Source organism: Dama dama, chromosome 21, assembly GCF_033118175.1.
Source record: "Dama dama isolate Ldn47 chromosome 21, ASM3311817v1, whole genome shotgun sequence".
Taxonomy (NCBI): Eukaryota; Metazoa; Chordata; class Mammalia; order Artiodactyla; family Cervidae; genus Dama; species Dama dama.
This window is the reverse complement of record NC_083701.1, coordinates 30,667,225-30,692,451: the sequence shown is the minus strand read 5'-3', so window position 1 is coordinate 30,692,451 and position 25,227 is coordinate 30,667,225. Positions and strand designations below refer to the sequence as shown.

Sequence of the window (25,227 nt, the reverse complement as noted above, 5' to 3'; positions counted from 1 at the left end):
ATACTTGCCATGCCCACTTCCTTTGTAACTCCTGCTCCGTATCTAATAGTTGAAACAGCCATCTGAGGAAAAATAAAAGATTTAGGTGACAGGTGTTTGGAGAGTTGGTTATTTCATTTCTAACACCCTGAAACCGTTCTTCATTGTCTAGATAATAAAGTATATACGCCCCAGCATGGCCTTCTAAGTCACCCCAACTGGCCTTACACACATCACACTTCTTTAAGCAAACATTCCTTCCAGTCACACTAGAATTATGTATTTTTTCCCAAACACTTCATAATCTTCATTTGTTTCCTCAGCTTGACATGCCTGCCTCTTCTTGCCTCCACACCTAAATGAGTTCTTCAGTATTTTAGTTTCCAGTGTTAATGTTGTTGTCTTTGTGTAGTTTTCATGCCTTCATTCACTCATCCAACCATTCATCTATCCAACCCCCATTGCATGCATGTATCCATCCCTCCATCCATCCATCCATCCATCCTTTCATCCAACCAACACTGCTGAGTGTCTGCTATGTTCCAGGCATGTGCTAGGCTCTGGTAGTACAACCGTGAAGACAAACATGGCTTCATAGTTTACAGCCGAGAGAAGAGCTTTTATACTGATGGAGGATGGGTTACTTTTGGCGTGAAGTCATGTTTTGTTTGATTCATGTTATGTTTAGATTTCTTTTATTTCTTTTTGGTTTGGATAGTAACTCTTATTATCCAATTAAAGGAAAAAACCAAAACAAAACAATGTGACCATCTGGATTCCTATCTCTCTTGAATAATCAGGCAGTGTGTATGCACGCTAAGGCGCTTCAGTCATGTTCGGCTCTTTGCAACCCCATAGACTGTACTGCACCAGGCTCCTCTGACCATGGGATTCTCTAGGCGAGAATACTGGAGTGGGTTGACATGCCTGCCTCCAGGGGATCTTCCCGACCCAGGGATCGAACCTACATCTTTTATGTCGCCTGCACCGTCAAGTGGGTTCTTTACCACTAGCACCACCTGGGAAGACCTCAATCAGGCAGTACCGGCTGCATTCCAGTGGGGCTAAGGGCAGACTGGACCCTTTAGACGGGCCAGTGCTCTCAGCCAACTCAGCCCCATCCTCCCAGTCTGTGCCTGGAATGATTAACTGTCAGGCCTCTGGTCACATTTTAATTTATGATCTCTGAACTAGGAGGAAACAGAGATTTAACATATAATTATGTAATCAGTGTGATAAAAAATTCATCAGAATTAATTGTTCCTTTATTCCTGCTTCAAAGATTACTTGAACCTCTTTTGGGGTTGTTATAATTATAAAACTAAAGAAGATTTATCATACAACATATAAGATGGAGTTTGTAGAACTGGGAATCTGTCCTGTTTTAATGGCTATATGGAAGACAGCATTCTACACATTAGTCATGTTACCAGAAGATTTATATTCCATTATCCTGACAAAATAACTTTCCTAAATAGGTGCTGATCAAACAGTAAGGTTAGGGAACATCAATTAATAACAGACTTCAAATGAGGTAGTAATGCATTAGGGAGATACTCTGGTTGTACATTTTCAGGTCATTCATAAAAGAATGAATGAATGGGAACTTCCCTGGTGGTCCAGTGTCTAAGACTCTGCTCTCCCAATGCAGTGGGCCGGGGTTCAATCCCTGGTCAGGAAACTAGATCCCATATGTCAAAACTAAGAGTTTGCATGCTACAACTAAAAAATAGATCCCACTTGCTGCAATAAAGATCCTGCACATGCAACGAAGATCTGGCAGCCAAATATTATACATACAGAAATAAATATTAAAAAAAAAAGAATGAATAATTAAATCTACCTCGAAGGCATAATCTGTTGTTTTCCCAGAAGGTGAAAGTCCAGGAGCTAGAAGTAGAAAAGTTAGCATCAGAGTAGGCCTCAGAAACAGAGCAAAGATGTTATTTGATAGTAAGTTGGGATAGTAAGTTATTGTTATTTGATAGTAAGTTGGGATTTCAGCAGTGAATGTAAATATTTCCTTTGAAGCCTTACTTAAAATACATTTCTCAGTTTCATTGTTGTCTATTCAATTCAAATTAAACTCTGCATTTTAAGAGAATGTAATGCTAACTTGATGCAGACTGTGAAAATAAAGTTATTTAAAATCTTTTCTCCATTGAAATTAAAATATACTTTTGAAAACATAATGAGTAAAAATCTGCTAGAAAAAATCCTCTGGACTCAATGGAGTTTGATTATTATTAGAGAACAACTATTAGTAAATTCATTCATTAGAGTCCTGCTTACACTTCTTTAATAACTGTGACTATTTAAATAAAACTTCTCTCTATGCAGAGTACTTATCACACTAAGATATTTTTCAAGCTTATGCCTATGAACTATTGAGTTTTCTCTGGGAAATTTAATAAAAATTTTTATAAATGGGTATTTCTTTGCAAGGTGCCAGGTTTAGTTGTGGTGAAAAAAATTTTTTTTTTGTCTTATTGGGACAACAAGAAGTCTCTACTTAGTGGATTTCATCTTTGTTTTCATCTACTTGTTGTTATCAGTCTTGACCAGTCATAAGATTGAAAAAAAGTCTACATAACAATTTTCACTACCATTTTTTTTTTACAAGACAAAGAAAAGAGACCACAACTGGATAACAATCTACCTTTGGTAGAGGGCAAGGGTATCCTTAATCATATTTCAAATTTCTTTTGATACTGACAGGCTTTAAAGAAATTGTCTATTACTCTGGTAACTAAAATTTAGGAAAAGACATAAATTGGATCTTAGAAAACACTGAAATTATCTTTCTTTAAATTACTAATTTTATTGCCCCCAAATAGAAAACATTAGTGATTTGTTGTTGAAACTAAGTTAACAATTGCAGAAAAGCAGCTGAAGACAAAATCCTGTATGTGTCCATGAGGACTGAAAAGGCATGGCATGCTTCTGCGTGGTGGATGGCTGTTAAAGACTGGGGTGGTCCCTTGGCTGGTCCTAAAGAATGAGTCACTCTCATGGCAAGAAATAGTCCTTGGTTAGTTACTCTGTTCTACTTCCAACCAGCTTCTTGGTGAGTTTCTGCGTAGGCTCCTGTATATACGTGCAGACCCCTCCTTTTCATCCCTTACCACTGTTAAGATGTGACATTTTCTCCTAAGAGGTGAAATCAGTTTTAGATGATTTAGATGATCAGATGTGACATTCTCGGGACATGCTGAACTTACAGTGAGCTCCTGCTGCTCACTGTGGACAATGGATTTGGTAAGGATTAAGATGTCTGTAGGAACAGAAAACGTTTGTCATTTTTAATTATTAAGAAATAGAGTGTTATTTTAAACATCAATACAAACTTTTTTCCTTCTGGGAACCATACTGTTCTTGAGACTCTTTTTTGGAATGTATGAGAACCTTTCAAAGATTTCATCTTGATTAATTCTGTTTGATGAATTCAGACCATCCTAAAATCCTATTTGCGTTACCATTTTTAGCTTTGGCAAATAATTCTATTTCAAAAAGAAAGGCACTATAAATAGCATTAAATGTATATTTGAGCCAAACACATAATGAGTAGCATACATTCAGCTGACATAGTTAGAACTGTTGTTGTTTAGTTGCTCAATCATGTCCAGCTCTTTTGTGACCCCATGGACTGTTGCCCACCAGGCTCCTCTGTCTGTGGGATTCTTCAGGCAAGAATACTGAAGTGGGTTGCCGATCCTTCTCCAGATAATTAGAACTACATGTTACCAGTTTCAAGTGCAAAGCATCTGCATCAATCTTCCTCTCACATGCTTTGACTTTGTCCAAATGCATTGCCAAATGTGGAAACTGAAATTGTGGCTAAACACAAAATGTGTTATTACCTTGGGAATAAGTATGAGAATGACTTGGGCACTGGCATCTAGGGAATCAGAAAAAGAAAAAAATAAAGTGAAACCAGAAAATCTGAAGCTAGGAAGTTTTAAAGTAACACACATTGCATTCTAGTTTTAAGATGCTCTCAAAGTAGCGGCTATTGACAAACACTGCACAATAGAAAAAGCCAGAAATCACCATTGATATAAAGCCAACTCGGAGTCTTTCCAGCGTTGTAGGATCATTCTTCCACTAATTATTCAAGCAGCAGTTAATGCCCATGGGGAACAGAGATGAGTGCTCCTGGGCTACAATAAAGTTTAAGATGAGGTCTCACCTCTTACTAGGTTAGGAGCTTTGGCCAAGTTGACCCAGTGTTAACTACTCGCACCTCAGACCCCAACTCTCTCCTCCAGAACTTTCCTTGTATATTCCTATTATCTTCAGGGTGTTTGGTTCCTCTTCAAACAGGCTCTGGGCTGCTTCCTCTGGCAGCCCTTTGTGGCCTGCAGGCCCCCTCTGGTCACCACGTGGGGCCTCCAGCCCTTCTGGCTCAGGGATTTCAAGTTGCCTCCCCAGCCCCGCCCTCCGTGTCCCCTAAACTGAGATCACACCTGTCACCTTCTTCTCCCCAATCCTTCACCTCATTCTGCTCCTCCACAGATATCCCACGTCCTCCTCTTGCTAGAGCTTCCCTCCCTTAGCTTCCACATCCTGGTCGCCTCCTAGTCCTTGGTCAGTCCCTTCTCTGGCTTCCTGTTCTGTTGACCGCCATCCGAATGAGCCTCGCAAAAGGGTTTGTGTTTCTATTGCCCAGGGGACCCTGTCCTGGTGGGTCCCGCAGGTAAGCGCGTGCAGACCCCCCAGCCCCCAACCCCACCCCCGACCCCCGCCTGCAAACTTGGACTGAAAACACCTGAGAGGGGAGAGGGGAGAAGGGAAAGGGGAAGGGGAAGGAAGGAAAAGCGTGAAACTCAATGATCGTCAAGATCTCAAAAACTGAATTAAGTGAACTCGGGCGTGGGCGGGTGTGAGTCGCCAGCGTGAGTCGAGGTTGCCATCTGGTGGGCGCGGTGGAGAGCGCCACGTGTAAGAGTTTCTCCTGGAGCATCCCAGAGGGCCTGAGCCATCTGCAGGCTCCCGCGGGGAAAACCGAATAAGGCACGGTCCCAGCGTTGTCCTTCACTTGGCATTACCTTCTAGGTCCTTCTCTGCTTTATGCCCCTCCAGGACAAGAAGAGGGACTCAAAGGGAAGGAAAACTCGATACTGTGGGAGGACACTCTGCTTCTCTTTTTGTTATATAACTTCCAAGCTCTCAGTAAGTCAGTCAGTCAGTTCAGTCCTCAGTCGTGTCCGACTCTCTGCGTCCAAGCTCTCAGGCTACCTCAATTCATCATTTCTACTCCTCAGTTGTGGTCTGAATCCCACCCCCTCTTGCCTTCTTTGGACCTCCACCTGTCCCCTATGTCCCAGCCTTCCCCTTATTTGATCCTTGTCATCATAGTTAAGAGTTTCATGCTTAAAACTCTCACCCTCCTCTCCCCTCTGGCTTGCTCATCCTCTGGTTTCTCTCTTACTCACCCACATCCTACTGACTCCATTTCCTTGGCCTCCTGAACTCTGTAAAGTTACAGCCAGGCTCCCACCTACACACCTTCTGGGATTGGCACAATTATCCTGATTTCCTTCCTGGTATCACTGATAAACTGGCCACATCTTAGCAAAGGCCAACCTCTCCCCTGCACACTAAATCTCAGCTCTGCTCAGCTTCTCAAAACATCACTAGCAACAGTTCTTCCTTTGCTCTCCTGCATCATCAACCCCCTCATCCCCAGTCACCCCTCCCCCTCCCCCCACCGCAACCCAGTTTGGGATTAACATGTACACGCTGCTGTATTTAAGAAGGATAACCAACAAGGACCTGATGTATAGCAAGTACATAAAACTCTGCTCAATGCTATGTGGCAACCTGGACGGAAGGGGAGCTTGGGGGAGAATGTAAACGTGTATATATGTGGCTGAGTCCCTTTGCGGTTCACCTCGGTCTTCACATCCCTCCCTCTCTCCTGCACCCCTGTCCTCTGCGTCCTGCACAGGCCCGTTTCACCCCTGTGCACGTGCTCAGTGGCTAAGTCATGTCACCGTGACTCCATGGACTGGTCCCTGGGATTTTCCAAGCCAAAATACTGCAGCAGGTTGCCATTTCCTTCTCCAGGGGATCTTCCCCACCCAGGGATCAAATCCGCCTCTCTTGTGTCAGCATTGGCAGAGGTTTCTTTACCACTGTGCCACCTGGGAAGCCCCAAAATAAGGACATTGGCCAGGAATCAGAACCCAGACCTCCCACGTGGCAGGCAAGAATGCTACCACTGAACCAACGCCTAACTTCACTGCTATCCCCTCATGCAATTCTCTGCTATCTTTAAACTGATCCAAAGCCTTTCGTCCTTGTATCCCCAGCACCTAGAATAGTTTCTGGTGCATTACCATACACCCAGTATACATGTGCTGATTGGATACAGGCATTTGTCTTGGTCACTGTGCCAAGCTGTCCGCTGTCTGCCTCGACTGCGACCTGGAGCTCTCCTCTCGACCTTAGTTCCCTTAACGGTAGATCAGGCGAAGTACAAGCGGCTGCGTTTGGCTGCTTGGCTACTTAGCACACTGGCAGCGGAGTCCAGGCCGCCGCGCCCTGCGGTACCGCGTCCCGGAAAGTGATCGGAGGAAAAACACGCGGGCCCGGGTGGGTCGCTCCCCGGGGGCTGCGTGGGCTCGGCCGCACCCTCGGGTCCCCTGCCTGCCCGCCCGGCCGGCCGGCCCGCACTCACGCTGCGCGTTGCAGAAGCCTCAGCAAGTGCACTACCCGGGCGCGAGCGGCGGCCATGGCTGAGCCGAGTCTTCCTCCCGGCGACGCCCCCTCCGCCGCCGGCCAATCCCGGCCTCCGCTTCTCCTCCGCCCACCCCGCCGCGCAGCTCACCGGCTCCGCGCGGTCCCCCGCCCCAGCCACAGCGCTTGGCGGCGGAACCTTTTCCCACTAGTTGAAGCTACGGCGGTTGCTCCAGCTGCAAAGGCTCATCGTCCACCTTTGAAACTGCCATACAGGTAACTGCTCCGGAGGGTTTTGGCCTGCTCTCCTGTCTCTAGATAAAACCCTCTATTTCACAAGGCAAGGACATGGGGGACGGAGAAACAAGGACAACCCCTCCACCTCCCAAGCCCCAAATCCTTTAAATTGCTATTTTGCCTCCTTAAGTGTATCTTCAGAATAAACTATCACAACTGCATTTAAATTTGTTTTAACGGTAAATAAGAACCTTGCAAAAAATCCGTTTGTTTTTTTTTTAACAAGACTAGTTTTGTGTGCAACTGCTAGATCAAGTCACAAAACAAAAGCCAGAAAAATTCCCAAACAAAACAAAGAACAAAAAAATCCCAGACAGTTGAGAAGAATTTAAAAGGTGTTAAATGCTCTATTAACGGTTTGGCTTTGGAAGAAGCTGTTCAGGATACCATTATGTTTTCTTTTTGTAATCAATGGTTAAAACTTGCCATGGTTACATGAGAAGGGAGAGCTTATAGCACCAAGTCCTCCAGGCCCCAGTGGAAACGATGATCAATGATGGCACAGTTCAACTTTGTCAGAAGGTATGAGACAGTAAGTTGAAAATCTGTGTTTTTAGTAACCTATTATGAAATCGGAATTAATCTCATCTTCATAGCAATTTCTAGAAGTAACTTATAAAAATTGGACAACAATGGAAAGATGAGACAAACTCTCAATTTCCTATCAGGTGTCAGACCAAAAAGCAAGAGTAGGGTGGCTCACCAGAGCTATAATAGCAGAAAAGCCCCCCATTCTAGATCTGTATACTGTGAATCCTTTTCAGGAGGTATTTAGTTTTACAAGGATGAGTTACTGAAATCTGTTAGGGAAGGACACTCAGGATAACTGTCAATGTTTCACCTCCTAATTAGATCAGCTCAGGTCAATTTGACAAATCAGTCAAAAGATAGTAGTAATATTGCAAGTAAGGATTTTGTAGGTTTCTTTCTCTTTTCCCCAAACAGATCCCACCTGAAGCTTTAAAAAAAAAAATCTGCGATATAAATACTGATAAAGATTTAAGTATAAAATTAGGATTAGGACTTCCCTGGTGGTCCAGTGATCAGGATTCCACACTCCCAATACAGGGGGCCTGGGTTCGATCCCTAGTCTGGGAACTAGATCCCACATCCTGCAACTAAGACACAGCACAGCCAAATAAATAAACATTAAAAAAAAAATTATGATTGAGGATTATTACCATTATTTAGTGAAGCCCAAATTTATCATTTACAGCAAATTAATGTTTTCAGTGTTGAAAAACATCAAATTTTGTTCGTGAAAGAGACATATTTTCAGTATTATATCTGACACCAAAAGCAGGATGAGTTTTTCTAATAAAGTGGCCTTGCTGAAATCATAATTGAGCTGCTACGTTTTCTAGAAAGTAAATGAAAATAATCTGTACCAGGTATCCAGGTTATTGGCTTAAGATCTGTACCAATAGCCAAAAAGTTAGAAGCAACATTAGACACAGACACATTTTTAATATAAAACCTTTACAACAGTCTTGAAAATATAACCTTTTTGTTCCCACCTGCTTTGATAAATACACAAACTTGTCATCAAAATAATGCAGAAACCAGCTATTAAGTCTCTCCCTTAAACCCCATACAAGGTTTAAAAAGAAAAAAAAGTCTGTTTAAAATTCCTAGTTTTCACAGATTCTTTCCCTAAATCAGATATCCTTAAATACAACCTTTAATCTCCAGCCCGAGTTTTGGTTGTGGGAAATACATTAATTTGTCCAGTCCAACATTTACATATCATCTTCAGAGGAGGACAGACCTGGCCCTTTAACTTCAAGCTCAATGAAGGCAGTGGCCAAATCTTGTACATCTGGGTACTGTATCTAGAACTTAGCATTAAGTACAGTTCTTGTTTTAGGAGAAGGTCCAAGGATGAAATTTACTTCTTCCTCTTTCCTCCTTGGTGTTGCCCCCCTTTTCTCTTGCCACTCAGGCCGGGAGGCCCGGAATTCATCTTGCCTCCCACACCCCCTCTCCTCTTCCCTCCGTGGCCGGGTGTGCCCCCTTTCCCCTTACCCCCAGGACCCTGTCGGCCCCCCTTTCTCTTGCCCTTCGAACTCATTTTCCTCCGCTTGGCCGCCTCCTCCTGGTCCTCCTCTCTCATCTGCTTATTGGTGGCCCTCGTAATGTCCAATTGAGGCTTTTTGCTGTTCATCACTCGCAGCATCTCCAACTGGCTCTTTCTCTCGGCCGCAAAGTCCCCGAAAAGAGGCTGAAACTTCCTCTTCTTGCCGGAGCCCCTGGGCGCCTTCTCCTTGGGCAGGCGCTCCTGGAAGCGCCCCACAGAGGCAGTGGAGACCTTGGCCACCTGCATGGCACGGCCCAGCTCCTCCTTACTCTGGTGTCCGGTAGGGTGCATGCCGGCCGCGCTGGGCAGCTGCATTTTGTGCGCGCGGGCCAGGTTACGCAGCCGGTTCAGCTCGTTCTTGGCCACCCGTTCCTTCTTAGCCTGAATCCGCTTGGCGAACTGGTCCTCCATGGGGTCGGCATTGCCCGGCACCTCGATCAGCCACTCCTTGGTGTCGTCGCGGGCGCGCTGGTAGCCCCAGCGGCGGCGCCACTGGCCGCTCACCTCGTCCCACACCAAATTGGTCTTCTTCTTGGGACGGATACCCTTGAGGCGCGCAAACTGCTGCCAGCGAGTAAGCGGCCGCGGCCGGGGCACCGGCTTCTCGCGCGGCAGACGAGTGCTGGGTTCCGGCAGCCGTGCCACCAGCGCCTCCTCCACGCGCTCGGTCGGCAGCTGCCACAGCTGGTTGATGAGCAGCTGCGTGTTGTCCCGCGCCAGGGCCTTCAGCTCGGCCTCCTGTGTGGGTCCCGCGTGCCGCAGCCCGGTCGGGGGGTTCCGGTCAGAGGCCAGCAAATTACCCAGGTCGAACTCCAGCTCCAATTCCTTGTGCACCGTGATGCGCTGCAGCTTCTCTGCCTCGTCCCGCTCCGCCTTTGCCAGCAGCTCCTCCACGCTCTGGCCCTCCATGGCTCCGAATCCGCTCGCTGCCTCTGGGAGACGGTTCCAGTCACTTCTACTCCACAGGAGTTAAAACCGCGGCACCACAGACACGTGCGGCCTCCCCCGGACGCTCGACCCGGAAGAGAAAGTTCCGTTTCCGGGGCACCCGGAAGGGGCTCATGGAGTGGGCTACCCGAGGAATGGCCGGCAGAGGGCGGTGTTGGAGAACAGATGAGATTAGAGGCGGCCCTTGGGGTGGAGCCGGAGGTAGGCGGAGCCGAGTCTGAGAATTCCGAGGCCTGATTGGGACCTTGGCTAGGATGAAGCTGCGGGAGGGAGTGGTCCTGTTCGAGTGGGGCAAGTTTGGGGGCCGCGGACTAAGGGGGCCCCGGAGCGACGGTGTTAGTTTTAGTGCGTGTAGAAAGTCAGTTCTCAAGATGTTTAGCCAGTCATTTTCACCAGAGCCCTGACACCTGTTCATGGTGTGCCCCCGGGTGTGGGCACTTCACCCGGGGATGTACAGAAAGCCAAGTGGAAACGGAGACTTGGGTTTATTTTGGGAGCGAGCGGGCCTGGCGGTTAGACTGCCCTGAAGGTGGCGTGGCTGTGCCCCCATCCCGCCGACCTCAAGTCTGGTCCCCGGAGCCAGGGGCCACCTCCTCTCCTGGCTGATGGCAGAAGAGCGCGGGGCTCTGCTGTGAGACCGCCTGGGTTCCGACCTTGACCGCTCTGGTGTTTGGCCTTCGGCTGTGTGACTTGTTTGCGCCTGTTTTTAAACCTGTAAGATGGGATTGCAAATATTACCTCCCAGGTTTGCTGTGAAGATAAATGAGTTAATATGCTCCCAAGGGAGCTTACACTGGGGTTTTGAGCATATGAGTGCTCAATAAATGTGAGCTAAAGACCAATTATTGTTTAATCCTCAGCATGGCTCTGGGAACTCTGCTGAAAAAGCAGTCTTATACAGTGATTAAACACTAGGTTCTTGAATCAAGCTACCTAAAATAAGATCTGGGTTTCTTGTACCCACATTGGTCAGGTTGTTTAACTTAAGTCCTATTCATAAGTTGATGAATATGAAGCATTAGTTCTTAGTACAGTGTAAACATTCAATAAGTGTTGGCTATTGTTATTCACTATATTCCACTGATGACCGAAGCAGGCTCAGAGAAGTAAAATGACTTGTCTAAGGTTATACAGCCAGGAAGTGTGGGAGCAGAAGGGATCTAAACTCTGGCTCTAAGACTGCATACATATTCTCTGCAATGTCTTCCAGACTCTTGATACTCGAAAAGTGTGTTCTCTTGACCAGCAGTACAGCATCATCTGGGAGCTTGTTAGAAATGCAGAATCTCTGGCTTTAGCCCAGATGTTGTGACTCAGAACCTTCATTTTAACAAAATATCTTAGTGATGAATAGAAATGAAAAGAGTTAGTTACTCAGTGGTCTCCACCTTTTTGCTACTCCATGGACCTCTGTCCATGGGATTCTCCAGGCCAGAATACTGGAGTGGGTTGCCATGCCCTTCTCCAGGCGATCTTCCCTGCCCGGGGATCGAACCAGGGTCTGGGTTCGCACAGCAGGCAGCTTCTTTACCATCTGAGCCTCCGAGGAAGCCATGAAAGTGAAAGTGTTAGTCGCTTAGTTGAATCCAGTTCTTTGAGACCCCGTGGACTGTAGCCCGCCAGGTTTCTCTGTTCATAGAATTCTCCAGGGAAGAATACTGGAGTGGGTCGCCATTTCCTTCTCCAGGGGAACTTCTCGACCTAGGGATTGAACCCAGGTGTCCTGTATTACCGGCACCTTCTTTACCATCTGAGCCACCAGGGAAGCCGTAGGTGTAGTCAGCTGTGGGAGGCACTGCTGATTGTGTGGTTGACAGGCTTTGTTTTCCTTTAATGGGAAGTTGGGAGTAGGTTAGGTTGGGCAGATCCCCTGGAGAAGGGAAAGGCTACCCACTCCAGTATTCTGGCTTAAAAAATTCCATGGACTGTATAGTCCATGGGGTTGCAAAGAGTTGGACAGGACTGAGTGACTTTCACTTCACTGAGAGTAGTGAAGAAGGGGTTAGCTGAAGAATTAACCCATAGAAATGGACATTATAGCCGTTAGGAAATAGACTCGAGTGTCTGCTAAAGAGGGCTTTAGACACACACCTGTCACACTTGCTCCCTAAGTTTGGGCTCTTCGTGAGCTAATTGACTTTTCTCAGCTCTGCTCTCTTCATTCACTCAGCAAACATTTTGTGACCACAATTTATACCTCAGGAATTTGCCTTTAATATTGTTTCTTCCTCTTTTCCAAAAGCATTTTAGGATTTGCTGGGGATTTTCCGAGTGTTTGCCTTATCACTCAACACCAAGCCCTTAATACCAATCATCCCATGGGGCTGAGGCCAGGTCATAGGTCGTATTAGGTAACCTCCTTGGACCTTAAAGCTCTTGGGGTTTGCCATAGAAGAGCGTTGAGGACACTGAAATAACTATTCTGGGTTTGCCTTAGATTCATTCATTCATTTAACAAACATTTGAATGACTACCATGTTTGAGACACTAGATGCAAAGATTACTGAGACCTTATGGAACAGTGGAGAAGAAAGAAAGGTTAAGAGAAATTTACAATATGGCATGATTAAGCCTTTAATAGGAAGTATAGCTATGTAGAATTGAGCTCTTTTGTCAGTCTTCTGAGTTAGGGAAAAAAAGAGCAGGTGTAGACATTGAATGGTATGAATTCTCACTGGATGAAATGCTATTTGGTTCAAATCATATAGGTCAACTCTTCATTGAACTTGAATTGTTTTATGTTTTGTTATAATCCAAGTCAATTTTAATTTCCTTGATGACAGGAAACTGATTTTTACTTTCACTTTGCTGAGCCTAGCACTGGATACATAACAGGTGTTCAATGCACACTTGTTTGAAAGAATAAGCCTAATTTCTAAATTAAAAAGGGATTAATGTTGGCTGTTCTAGTCAAGGTAAGCAAACCCAGTAAGACCAGGATTTGGAGCTTTAAGAAATATCAGTCTTGTGAGGCAGCTTGCATTTGGATCATGTTTATGTTGGGCAAGACTGTGCAGTGTTAAGAAAGAGAGAGCCTACCAAGGATGTGCAGATATATGTGAATATGCTATAAGAGTATGGCAAAGGGTTGTACATATTGTCTTTTCCTCTTACTGGTTTTCCCTTTTGTCTTTGCTCCTTTCTCCCATAATGCAGCTAGATCCCAAGTTTGGTCATCAGATCCCTCTTCTTTTCGCTATATACCTACTCTCAATGACATTTCATCCACTCATTTTCTCAGCCGCTACTGCTGTGCATATGATTCTTAGAGGCACATCTTTCCCCCTTTCCATCTCAGAGCTCTAGACTCTAATCTCTGATCACAGCTGGGCTCTTCCACCATACTCTAAATTCAGTATGTCTAAGACTACATAACCCATCATCTTCCTGAAAATTTGCTTCCATCATCCATCCATCTACCTTTCCATCTCTGCAACAAGAGAAACCACTCTAATGAGAAACTCGAGGACCACAAAGAAAAGCAGCCCTCACTCTCTGCAGTGGGAGAAGCCCAAGCACAGCAATGAAGACCCACCACAGCCAAAAAATAAAAATAAAAAAATAAATAAATCCAGTCAGTCTATTGAAATTTGTCTCTGTATTATTCCTTTCTCATCCTTACGACCATGACCTTACCCTAGACTGGAATTCTGTTTCTCCAGATACTTTCTCCACTTTGCTCTCTGCACTGGCTTTCACACATAACCAGCAGGAGGCAGTGACAGATCAGAAGTGAAGAGAGAAGGATGAAGGCATGTTTGTCCCTTGCATGTTCAGTCTTGTCTGAATCTTTGAGACCCCATGGGCTATATAGCCTGCCAGGCTCCTCTGTCCATGGAATTTCCCAGGCAAGCTGGCAGCAATGGGATTTGAACCCACGCCCCCAAAGAGACTGGAGCCTTAACCCAGTACCTTAGGCCGGTCAACCACGCTACACTGCTTGTCCCTAGCCCTCTGCAGACTGGTGTGGGTCGGCTGATCACTAACTGAAAGGCCATAACTCCAATCAGGCATTTCTCCACATGTAGCCACCTCTCCCAGCTCCTTTAATTGCTTTGCAGGGCTAGGGGTGGTTAAGGCTTTTACCATTGTGGTCCTATTCTTTGTGAATTTCCTTAAGCCATGTCCACATTGTTGTAATATTCCCTTTGTTAATCTGAAATTCCCTGGCCCAACTGCTACCTGTTTCCTGCCAGGACCTTGACTGGTACCCAGAGACCCATCCCGGAGCATCCTAGCAGTTTCCTGCCTCTGTGCTCTCTTAGAGCTCACCTGGAGGACTTATCTTTCACAGATTTAGCCAAATCACTCTTCTCCTCAAAAACTCCTCTCTCTTGTTCTTGGTCTTGGATGTCAATGATCTGACCCCAAACTACTCTTTTTACTCACATGGCCTGATACTGCTCCTTTTCCTTGCTTTCCAGATACTTCTTCCCCATCCTAGTTTCCATCTTAGCTGTTTTCTAGAGCCTTACTTACTTCTCTCAAGAAAGGCAAAGATGAGGGACAGGACAGAAAAAGCAGTGATTTTATTTTTGTAGCAACGTTGAGAAACAATAACAAAAGTGAACCTATTAGGGAGATCCCCCTCCCCCCAGCCATGGACAGGAGGATTAAAGATGGGAAAGTAGTACCTTTCTTGTTCACTCAAAACATAACTAGGTGGTCATTAAAACATTTTTGCAAGCTATTTCTTAATTCTTTTGATTAACTCAGATTTCCTTTCTAAACATTTCTCAGTTGCCCCTTTTGGTAGCAGAAATCATGGGGAATGATCCAATTCTCTAGTCCTGCTGTGAGCACAGTTATTTTGAGTACTTTTGTCAAGGAAATTCAATGTTCCAGTAATTAGATACAATAGCAGGAAAAGACTCTTGAAACACTTACATTATTTCCACAAGGTTCATTTTCTTTCTTTCTTTTTTTAACGGATTTATAATTTAATTTGGAAGTACTTGAAGGGAAAATTTAATTTTGAAATTTTCTTAATCATAAATAAAAATCTGTGTATTCATGTAGTTTGGTTTAATCAGAAACCCACACAAAAAAATCTATCATTTTGTTTAAAAGGGAAGAAGATATATAATTAAGGTTTTGTGTGGTTAGTGTGAAGCAGACTGAACATTATGCTGTTGCCTAGAAGGAACTGTAGATTTCAGGATAGTAAAAAATGATAGTAGCGTTTTAGAACTGACTTAAGTTGTTTTGTTCTCTGTAAAATACACAAAGGTTCCACTTCATAAAACTGCATTTGCCAAAATCTTATTATCACCTGTAAGATAAAAAAGCACCTCTGGCAGATAGTTTTCATTCATGACTGCATCATTAAATCCCAAGGGAATAAAACTGGTTTGAGATATAGAGTTCAATATAGAATGAAAGAGTGAGATAAAAAGGAAAACTGAAGTTCCAGAATTTTATGGATATATGCACTTTAAGAATTCAGTAATGGAAAATTTAGATCCATTTATTAAACTATCATTCTCTATTATACTTTAACTTACAAAAGTAAAATTGCAATGAGTGAGAAATCTTTTTGTTTTTTTTCAATGAAATCTGAATAATTTTTGTAAATAACTTGAGAGTGGATTTACTCCACATCAGGTAACTAAGTCCTGAATTCCTTCCCCCTAATAAAAGCAACTGCATTGCCACCCAGTCTTCAACTTGTCTTTGCAGTCATAGACCATGTGTGAACATATATTGATCTGCCCATCAAAATTTTCTTCTAAATTTCCCACATGAGCAATATCAAGAATGCACAGGAAAGTTAGTCCTATACCAAACAAACATTAATTCTTGGCCCTCTTAGCCAAAAACTGTTTCTAAACATTATTTGTACAACATGTCTGTGAAAAATGAAAACAACAAAAAGAAAACTAAAACTATGACCCTATATATGGTAAGTTCTATAGCCCGCACTTTTCTTTCTCTAAGTGTTTTTACTTCCCGGAGGAAGACAGCAAAGCAAAGAATCTCTTAGTGGCAAATAGGTGTGTGATTGTGTCCTTGTCAGCATCCCAAGAGTGCATGGCAGTCTCAGTCAGCTCCCGGGGTGCCTGGTGACACAGAAGATCCAGTTGCTTATGCTGTGTGTACTTTTCCAAAGGCCCAATTAGGAGTCATTATTGAGAATGTATAGATAATGTTCCTGACATTTTCCAGGCATTTCAACTGCCTCATTATCCAAGACAGTGTGGATTTCAGCTGTGGAATCGCCTTCGTATGGTGGGTCCTGGGTTTCGTTCTCTAGAAAGCCTGTGGATTAGGCTTTAAGTCTCAGACTTCAGTTTATTCATCTGGAAAATGAAGGGTTTTGACCAGGTGGCCTTTACAATTCATCTCTATGAGCCTTTTCTTTTGTTAAAAAGCTATGTTTTGGGGGACCTCCTTGGTGGTCCAGGGGTTAAAACTTCACGCTGTCAATGCAAGGAACCTGAATTCAGTCCCTGCTCAGGAAACTAAGATACTATGTAGCTAGGCCAAAAAAATAATAAGAACAAAAGAAAGCCATTCTTAAAAAAAATTGAAGTGAGAAGAAGTTAAAAAAAAAAAAAAAAACAACAACTATAAAAGAAAAGCTATACTCTTCCGATGCTCCAGTATTACTCTCTTATAAAGCACTTTCTCTTCTGGTTGTTGACTGAATTTTTTGACAGATGTATCCGTTTACCAACCTCCCCCCTTCCTGAGTCATTTATTTCATTTCCTAGGCTGGTTGAATGACTCCACATAGTGAAACAGCTTCCTGTGCGCTCAAGGAGACTGTGACTATACAAGTGCTAATCAGTTTTTAATAATGTGGAGGTTGGTTATTGTGTTTTGTAGGTTTTTCATGATGCTTTTCCTTTTTTTTTTCTTCTTTCACTTACCATTAAACTTCTTTAAGAACTCTAAGGCAGGGTAGAGAATGAGCAGAGTATACACTGTTTTACTATTTGTTCTCTGTTCTGGAAAAATGTCTTGTAGGGAAGAAGATAGAAGGTATATTTTAAAGATATTTATATATTGAGGTCAGGTCTGGGAATGAAAGATTATGGTAGATTGGCTTTATTTGTATCTTTTCTGGCCCAAGATCTAGAAGTGATGCTATTCTTTGATTATTACAATTATAGAAAAGTTTTAGAGAAAGATTCAAAGTTAACTCCCTCAAATAATAAAGTCGGGGCAGTTTTGTGTTTTGTGTTGCTGCAGAGAAAGCTAGTCAGAGAATTTCAACACAAGGAAGGGAAAGCAGAGGCATATCCCATGCGGAGAGACTGTAGTTTTCCTTCTAACCCACTGGAAAGAAAGTGAATATTGCAATAAAGCAAGTCATCTGATTTTTTTTTGTTTCCCAGTGCATATAAAATATGTTTACATAATACTTTAGTGTTAAGTGTGCAGTAACATTATGTTTTAAAAAAAAACAGTGTGTGTGTGTGTATGTGTGTTCAGTCTCAAAGTTTTGTCCAACTCTTGGCAACCTCATGAACTGTAGCCTGCCAGGCTCCTCTATCTGTGGGATTTTCCAGGCAAGATACTGGAGTGGGTTGCCATTTCCTCCTCCAGGGGATCTTCCAGAACCTGAGATAGAACCCATGTCTCCTGCATCTCTTGCACTGGCAGGCAGATTCTTTACCACTGAGCCCCCCCGCCCCCCCCAAAAAATGTGCACACCTAAATTAAAAATAATTACTAAAAAATGCTAACCATCATCTGGTAATTCAGCGTTGCCACAAACCTTTCAAGTGGTAAAAAACAAACAAACAAACAGTGTTATCTGCAAAACACAATAAAATAAAGTATCCCTATAGAATAAAATATAATAATATTTCTGGTATGTTTAGTAATTATTCGAAGAATGTGTCTTGGTGATTTCTGGTCTGATTACCTGGGGACAAATTCCCCAAGGGTTCATCATCCCGTCTGAAAAATGAGCTAACATTATTTCTTGGTTTCAGAGTTCTGTGAGTGGGAGATAAGTTATTCAAACACACTTTTGCAAAGAACCCTTGTGAGGTGTCAGGAGACAGGTTCTGACCCCATTTCCCTACTTCTTAGCTGTGGGTGGCTTGGTAAGTCACTTCACCTCTCTTTGTCAGTTTCTCTGTCTATGACTGGAGCTTCACTAGCTTCTCTCCATGCCCATTCTAGCTTCGTGTAGCATTGTGCTTTTGTTAATATGGCCTCAAGAGAGAAGTGTGGGTGACCGGGAAACATAGAGTTGAAGACAGAGATTCTTAATTGAACGAACTTCAGGGGGACATGAATCCCTTGGTGTTTTGTGCAAACACGTGTGTGTATGTGTTTGCACCTCAATGAATAGAAACTTTTTTAATCCCCATCAGATTCTCTAAAACCTCTGTGACTCTCTACCTCTCACCTGCATGGTTGAGAACTATGTACTGTAGAAGAGGGAGATAATGAAGGGAGTAATTGGTGAAAATTTTTATGTAAGAATAACTTGAGTTGGCCTTTGAGCCAGGGTACAGCTTAAGTAGATGGGAGGAGGAAGATGGGAGGAGAAAGATAGTACCATCCAGTAGATGGTAGTAATATGAGTAAAGACACACAGCCAATATTTTACAGAGCAAGTACAGTGTTTCAAGCAATGATTATAAATCTTCACAGTGGGCCTAGGAGGTAGATATTACTAGTATACTCATTTTATGCTGCCCCCTGCCTCACCACTTCACTACTAGTTTGTTCTCTGTGCCTATGAGTTTTGGATTTTTTGTTAATTTTACTTTTTTTTAGATTTAAAATATGTGGGTCATATGGTATTTGTCTTCCTATGTCTGACTTATTTTACTTAGCATGATGCCTTAAAGCTCCATCTGTGTAGTTGCAAATGGCGAAATTTCTTTCTTTTTTTCTGGCTGAATAATATTCCGTTATATCTATATATAGCACATTTAAAAAATCCATTGATTCATTGATGGACACTTAGATTGTTTCCTTATTATGGCTTAATGTAAATAATGATGCAGTGAACATGGGGGTACAGAGAATCTTTCTAAGTCAGGGTTTTGTTTCCTTTGGCTATTCAGAAGTGGAATGGCTGGGTCATATGGTACTTCTATTTTTAGTTTCATTGGTATTATTGGCCACACTGGGGAGCATTGCTGTTTTTCTCATCTCCAGTAGAGTTTGTATAAGACTGGTACATCTGCCTACTTGAAAGCTTGGTAGGATTCACATATAAAATTATGTAGGCTTGGTGTTTTCTCGGTGAGGAGATTTTAAAGTTCTGATTCTTTTCTATGAGTGGAGTCATTTTTCTTCTCAAAACATTTTTGGTAAGATACATATTTCTGGAATTTGTCTATTTCTTTTAGTTTTTCCAATCTATTGGCATAAAATTTTCATAAGATCCTCTCAAATATTCTCCTCTTTATCTAAAGTTATGTCTGTTGCCTCACTCCTAATATTTTTTGTCATATTCTCTCTTTATTCTTAATCAGTCTTACCAAAGGATTTTCTATTTAGTTTTTGCACACATCTAGTTTTTGACTTGATTGATACTCTCCAGTGTATCTTTATCTTTCATCCTATTAATTTTTGCTCTTTTATTCATCTTTCTTCAACTTAGATAGTGCTATTCTTTTTTTAAGAAAATGTCTTTAGTTCAACTTCAGTTCAGTTCAGTTCAGTCGCTCAGTCATGTCTGACTCTTTGTGACCCCATGGACTGTAGCACACCAGGCCTCCCTGTCCATCACCAACTCCTGGAGCCTACTCAAGCTCATGTCCACTGAGTCAGTGATGCTGTCCAACCATCTCATTCTCTGTCATCCCCTTCTTTCCCACCTGCAATCTTTCCCAGCATCAGGATCTTTTCCGATGAGTCAGTTCTTCACATCAGATCACCAAAGTATTGGAGTTTCAGCTTCAGCATCAGCCCTTCCAATGAATATTCAGGACTGATTTCCTTTAGGATGGACTGGTTGAATCTCCTTGCTGTCCAAGGTACTCTCAAGAGTCTTCTCCAACACCACAGTTCAAAAGCATCAATTTTTCAGCACTCTGCTTTCTGTATAGTCCAACTCTCACATCCATATATGACTGCTGGAAAAACTATAGCTTTGACTAGATGGACCTTTGTTGGCAAAGTAATGTCTTTGCTTTTTAATAAGCTGTCTAGGTTGGTCATAGCTTTTCTTCCAAGGAGCAAGTGTCTTTTAATTTCATGTCTGCAGTCACCATCTGCAGTGATTTTGGAGCCCCTCAAAATAAAGTCTGTCACTCTTTCCACTGTTTCCCCATCAATTTGCCATGAAGTGATGGCACCAGATGCCATGATCTTAGTTTTCTGGATGTTGAGTTTTAAGTCAACTTTTTCTCTCTCCTCTTTCAGTTTCATCAAGAGGCTTCTTTGCTTTCTGCCATAAGAGTGGTATCATCTGCATATCTGAGGTTATTGATATTTTTCCCAGCAGTCTTGATTCTAGCTTGTGCTTCATCCAGCCCAGCATTTCTCATGATGTGCTCTGCACATAAGTTAAATAATCAGGGCAACAATATACAGCCTTGACATACTCCTTTCCTGATTTGGAACCAGTCTGTTGTTCCATATCCAGTTCTAACTGTTGCTTCTTGACCTGCATACAGATTTCTCAAGAGGCAGGTCAGGTGGTCTGGTATTCCCCTCTCTTTAAGAATTTTCCACAGTTTGTTGTGATCCACACATTCAAAAGCTTTGGCATAGTCAATAAAGCAGAAGTAGATTTTTTTTGGAACTCTCTTGTTGTTTCAATGATCCAGTGGATGTTGGCAATTTGATCTCTGGTTCCTCTGCCTTTTCTAAATCCAGGTTGAATATTTGGAAGTTTACAGTTCATGTACTGTTGAAGCCTGGCTTGGAGAATTTTGAACATTACTTTGCTAGCGTGTGAGATGAGTGCAATTGTATGGTAGTTTGAGCATTCTTTGGCATTGTCTTTCTTTGGGATTGGAATGAAAACTGACCTTTTCCAGTCCTGTGGCCACCGCTGAGTTTTCCAAATTTGCTGGCATATTGAGTGCCCCACTTTAACAGCATCATCTTTTAGGATTTGAAATAGCTCAACTGGAATTCCATCACCTCCACTAGCTTTGTTTGTAGTGATGCTTCCTAAGGCCCACTTGACTTTGCATTCCAGGATGTCTGGCTCTAGGTGAGTGATCACACCATCATGATTATCTGGGTCATGAAGATCTTTTTTGTATAGTTCTTCTGTGTATTCTTGCCACCTCTTCTTAATATCTTCTGCTTCTGTTAGGTCTATACCATTTCTGTCCTTTATTGTGCCCATCTTTGCATGAAATGTTCCCTTGGTGTCTCTAATTATCTTGAAGAGTTTTCTAGTCTTTCCCATTCTATTGTTTTCCTCTATTTCTTTGCATCGATCACTGAGGAAAGCTTTCTTATCTATCTTTGCTATTCTTTGGAACTCTGCATTCAAATGGGTATATCTTTCCTTTTCTCCTTTGCCTTTTGCTTCTCTTCTTTTCGTAGCTGTTTGTTAAGTCCTCCTCAGACAACCGTTTTGCCTTTTTGCATTTCTTTTTCTTGGGGATGGTCTTGATTACTGCCTCCTGTGCAATGTCATGAACCTCCATGCATAGTTCTTCAGGCACTCTGTCTATCAGATCTAATCCCTTGAATCTATTTGTCACTTCCAGTGTATAGTTGTAAGGGATTTGATTTAGGTCATATCTGAAGGGTCTAGTGGTTTTCCCTACTTTCTTCAGTTTAAGCCTGAATTTGGCAACAAGGAGTTCATGATCTGAGCCACAGTCAGCTCCGAGTCTTGTTTTTGCTGGCTGTATAGAACTTCTCCATCTTTGGCTGCAAAGAATATAATCAATCTGATTTCAGTATTGACCATCTGGTGATGTCCATGTGTAGAGAATACTGGAGTGGGTAGCCTTTCCCTTCTCCAAGGGATCTTCCCAACCCAGGGATTGAACCCAGGTTTCCCTCATTGCAGGCAGATTCTGTACCAGCTGAGCCACAAGGGATGCCCCTAGTTCAACTTAAGTTTCTAATTTTCAGATTTTTTTTTAAATAGGTAAATATTTAAAGCTGTACCTTTCCCTTCAAGTAATACTTTTATCATGTCTCACAAAATTTATGGAACCTTGATTTTCATTCAGTTCTCTGTATTTTCCTGAAATAAATATATATATTTTTCCTTTTAAATTTAAATTTCCTGTGTCTTCATTGTTTAGGTATGCTTCTTGTGAATAGTAGATAGCTGGAAAAAGTCCACCTGACAATCTCTTTTAACTGGGAAGCTTTATTCATTAATGTTCAGTGGGGGATTTCCTTGGTGATCCAGTGGCTAAGATCCCCACTCCATATGCAAGGGGCCACCATGTTTGATCACTGATCAGGAGAATTAGTAACTCCCACATACCACAACTAGGAGTTTGCACACTGCATCTGAAGATCCCACATGCCACAACTAAGACCTGGAGCAGTCAAATAAATATTAAAAAACATTCAATGGAATTTAGAGTATATTTGGATTTGTTTTAATGCTCTTTGTCATTTTCTCTTTCTCATTTTGAATAATTATTTTTATTTTATTTTATTTTCATTCCTTTTTTCTAATTGTTTAGAAGTTAAACATGTTTTTTTATTTCAAGGTTGCATCTGGATTTTTCCCATTTATATTTAACTTCAAGAAGTCTAAGGTTAATGAGTATCTTAACACTCTGTGCTGAATAATAGAAAGTTGTGAACTTTGATCATCTCCCATCAAATTATTTACTCTTCTTGGTTAGTATTTTAGTTGTCTCTTTTTTTTTAAACTCTTAAATTAAATATTATTATAGTTACAGATAATATGTCTAGATTTAACAATTTGTTTAGGTTTTACAAATATCTTTGCTCATTTTTCCTTCTTGTCTCTTAAAATTCTTCTAGGGTCATTTTCTCTCTTCCTGAAGTATATTCTTATAAGATTCCTTCATTAAGTTTTCCTGATGGCAAACTCCTGCAGTTTTTGTTTATCTGGGAATGTCTTAGTTAATGAAAAACAGTTTAGTTGGATATGCAGGTATAAATCAGTAGTTACCTTCTCTCAGGACTTTGAAGATATTATTCACCCTTTTGGTTTCCATTCTGCCTCTTGAGAAGTGGGCTGTCTCTTATTATGTAAACATAATACCACCATTTATTTTGATATAACTGTGTATTTTACTAGATTCATGGATCACCATTGTTTCTTATGCTTTAGCACGATTTCCTCAGAAAATGTGTATAGGTGGTATAAATTCTGAATCCTTTTATGGTTGGAAATGCTCTTCTTTGACCTGCTTTGTGGTTTGACACTTCTCACTGCTGGGCTTGCTCTTTCCTCCTTTAAAGATATTCTTGCCGGAGCCATGATAGCAGGTAATTTACAGGTTTATTACTCAACTCAGGTGCAGGCAAAGTGAGGAGAGTCTTGGGGGAGGGGACTCACCAATGAGAGGACTCACCAGCTTCCATTAAGTGATATTCTGGCTGGGCATAGAGTTCTTGGAGCATAGTTCTTTCCTTTCGATAGTCACTAAATAGTAACTGATGCTGAAGCATATCTCTTCCCTTTAAGTGGATCTACCCAAGCATTGTCATTTCTCCCCTATTAAATCTGCCATAGTAGGAGCCACCTATTCAGATATGATCTTTGCTTGCTCGTGTCAGCTGCTGGGATTGGATCCAAGATGAAGCAGGATTTGGGGGCTCTTTGAGCAGCGTGATTCTCAGTTCTTGGGAGGTTTAGGTCTCTAGCTCTGTTTCTTCAGGCAATCTTTGTATTGCACCAGGCTTGCCTGACAAAGCCCATTTTCTCTGCAGTGACTGAGTCCTGCTGGAGTTGTAAACAAGATTCCAGAGGTATGCACCCTCCCCTGGCTGCTCAGTTCAGTTTCCTTGGAAGCTAAATGTCTCAGATGAGATTGTCTCTGTTTTTTGCACACACATGCACGTGTGCGTGCACACACACACACACACCCCTCTTTCCCCATTAGCTTTTTTTTCTTGTTAAATGATATGGAATGAAGTATGACTAATGGACATATTCATAATCCAGCCCAAACGTCCCTTTTATGGTTGCCTTTCCTGCTGCTGCTCCATACACACAATGTTTCTTAAGTGTTGAATTAGTCTTCTGTTTCCTGAACATATGATATACTTTCTCATTTCCAGATCTTCCATCATAAAGTGGGAGAAATAAGAATGACAGTATTAGAAACATTAGACCCAAGCTGACATCTCTCTAGAATCTGTCTCCCGACCACATTTTTAAATGAATAAGAAAACTGAGTCTGGTTCAGGGTCACAGAGCTTGTTTTAGTTAATGTGAGGATGTGGTGGGATATGACTTTTGACAGGAAAGAGTGAGATGGGGAGAACAGTGTTGACAGAGAAGCCCTGCCAGTGAGATGCAGGAGGAGAGGCCAGGTGCTTCTGAGAGTCGTGAGTTCATTCCTTCATTTAGTGTGTATCAGTCTGAACGTCACCAGGTGAGTTAGGCAGTGACAGAACAGAAATGGGTGAGGAATATTAAAGAGCAGCTTCATCGAAGATGTGAAATGTGGGAACATAACGATGTGTTTGGGAAGACAGAACAGTTCAGAATGGCTGAGGCGTTTGCAGGGCTAGTGGGAAATGAGACTGTGATGATCAGGGGGGCCAGCTTGTGGAGGGGTTTGCTTATCACACTTTGTTCTCTATTTGACCAACAGTTACTGAAGACATACTGTTTGCCAGGAGCTATGCCAGCCCTGGAGACAGAAGAGTGAGAAAGACAGCGTTCCTGCTCTCCAGGAGCTACAGGCATGGAGGAATGGAGTGAGTTAAGGCTGTAGACAGATGGAAAGTTGGGTCTCATGGCAGCCAAGCGGAAGGGGACTGGAGGCAGGGAGTCCAGACAGGTAGGAAATAGCTGCCTGAGTTCAGGGGAGAAATGATGCAAGCCTGGACTTTGGAGAGTGATGGTAGATGGTAATGGAAGGGCAGCATGGGCCAGGGAGAAGGTCAAGGAGGCAAGACCCAGAGAGGGAAGCCTGCCAACAGCCTCTGACTGCATCCATCCTTGTCTGGCCTGAAGATGGTAATGATGTTGCTGCATATTAGCTTTTGTTTCTGCTTCTTATGGATTCTCAGAGATAGAGTCTAACTGCCCATTTTTCTCCCCATGACTTGAAGCATTGTATCTGTATTTCCAGTAAGCAGAGAATATTGTTAGCCAGGTTCATAATCAACTATTTCATCATAATTGATTTATGAAA

At 42.6% G+C, this 25,227-nt stretch overlaps 2 protein-coding genes across 2 annotated transcripts in view; both read right to left on the bottom strand.

The window, feature by feature from the left end:
- Positions 1-6,723, bottom strand: part of ADHFE1 (alcohol dehydrogenase iron containing 1) — a 32,490-nt gene extending 25,767 nt beyond the window's left edge. Inside the window, exons 1-4 of the mRNA XM_061123408.1 lie at positions 6,662-6,723; positions 3,840-3,877; positions 1,823-1,869; positions 9-62 (exon numbers count right to left, since the gene is read on the bottom strand). Of these exons, the coding sequence (XP_060979391.1) occupies positions 9-62; positions 1,823-1,869; positions 3,840-3,877; positions 6,662-6,717 (195 nt within the window). The 5' untranslated portion in view covers positions 6,718-6,723. The remainder of the gene's footprint in view (positions 1-8; positions 63-1,822; positions 1,870-3,839; positions 3,878-6,661) is intronic.
- Positions 6,724-8,404: 1,681 nt separating this feature from the next.
- RRS1 (ribosome biogenesis regulator 1 homolog) lies at positions 8,405-10,077 on the bottom strand. Its single transcript, XM_061123407.1, has one exon. The coding sequence runs from the start codon at positions 9,941-9,943 to the stop codon at positions 8,846-8,848; it is 1,098 nt and encodes a 365-aa protein (XP_060979390.1). The 5' UTR covers positions 9,944-10,077; the 3' UTR covers positions 8,405-8,845.
- Positions 10,078-25,227: the final 15,150 nt, after the last annotated feature.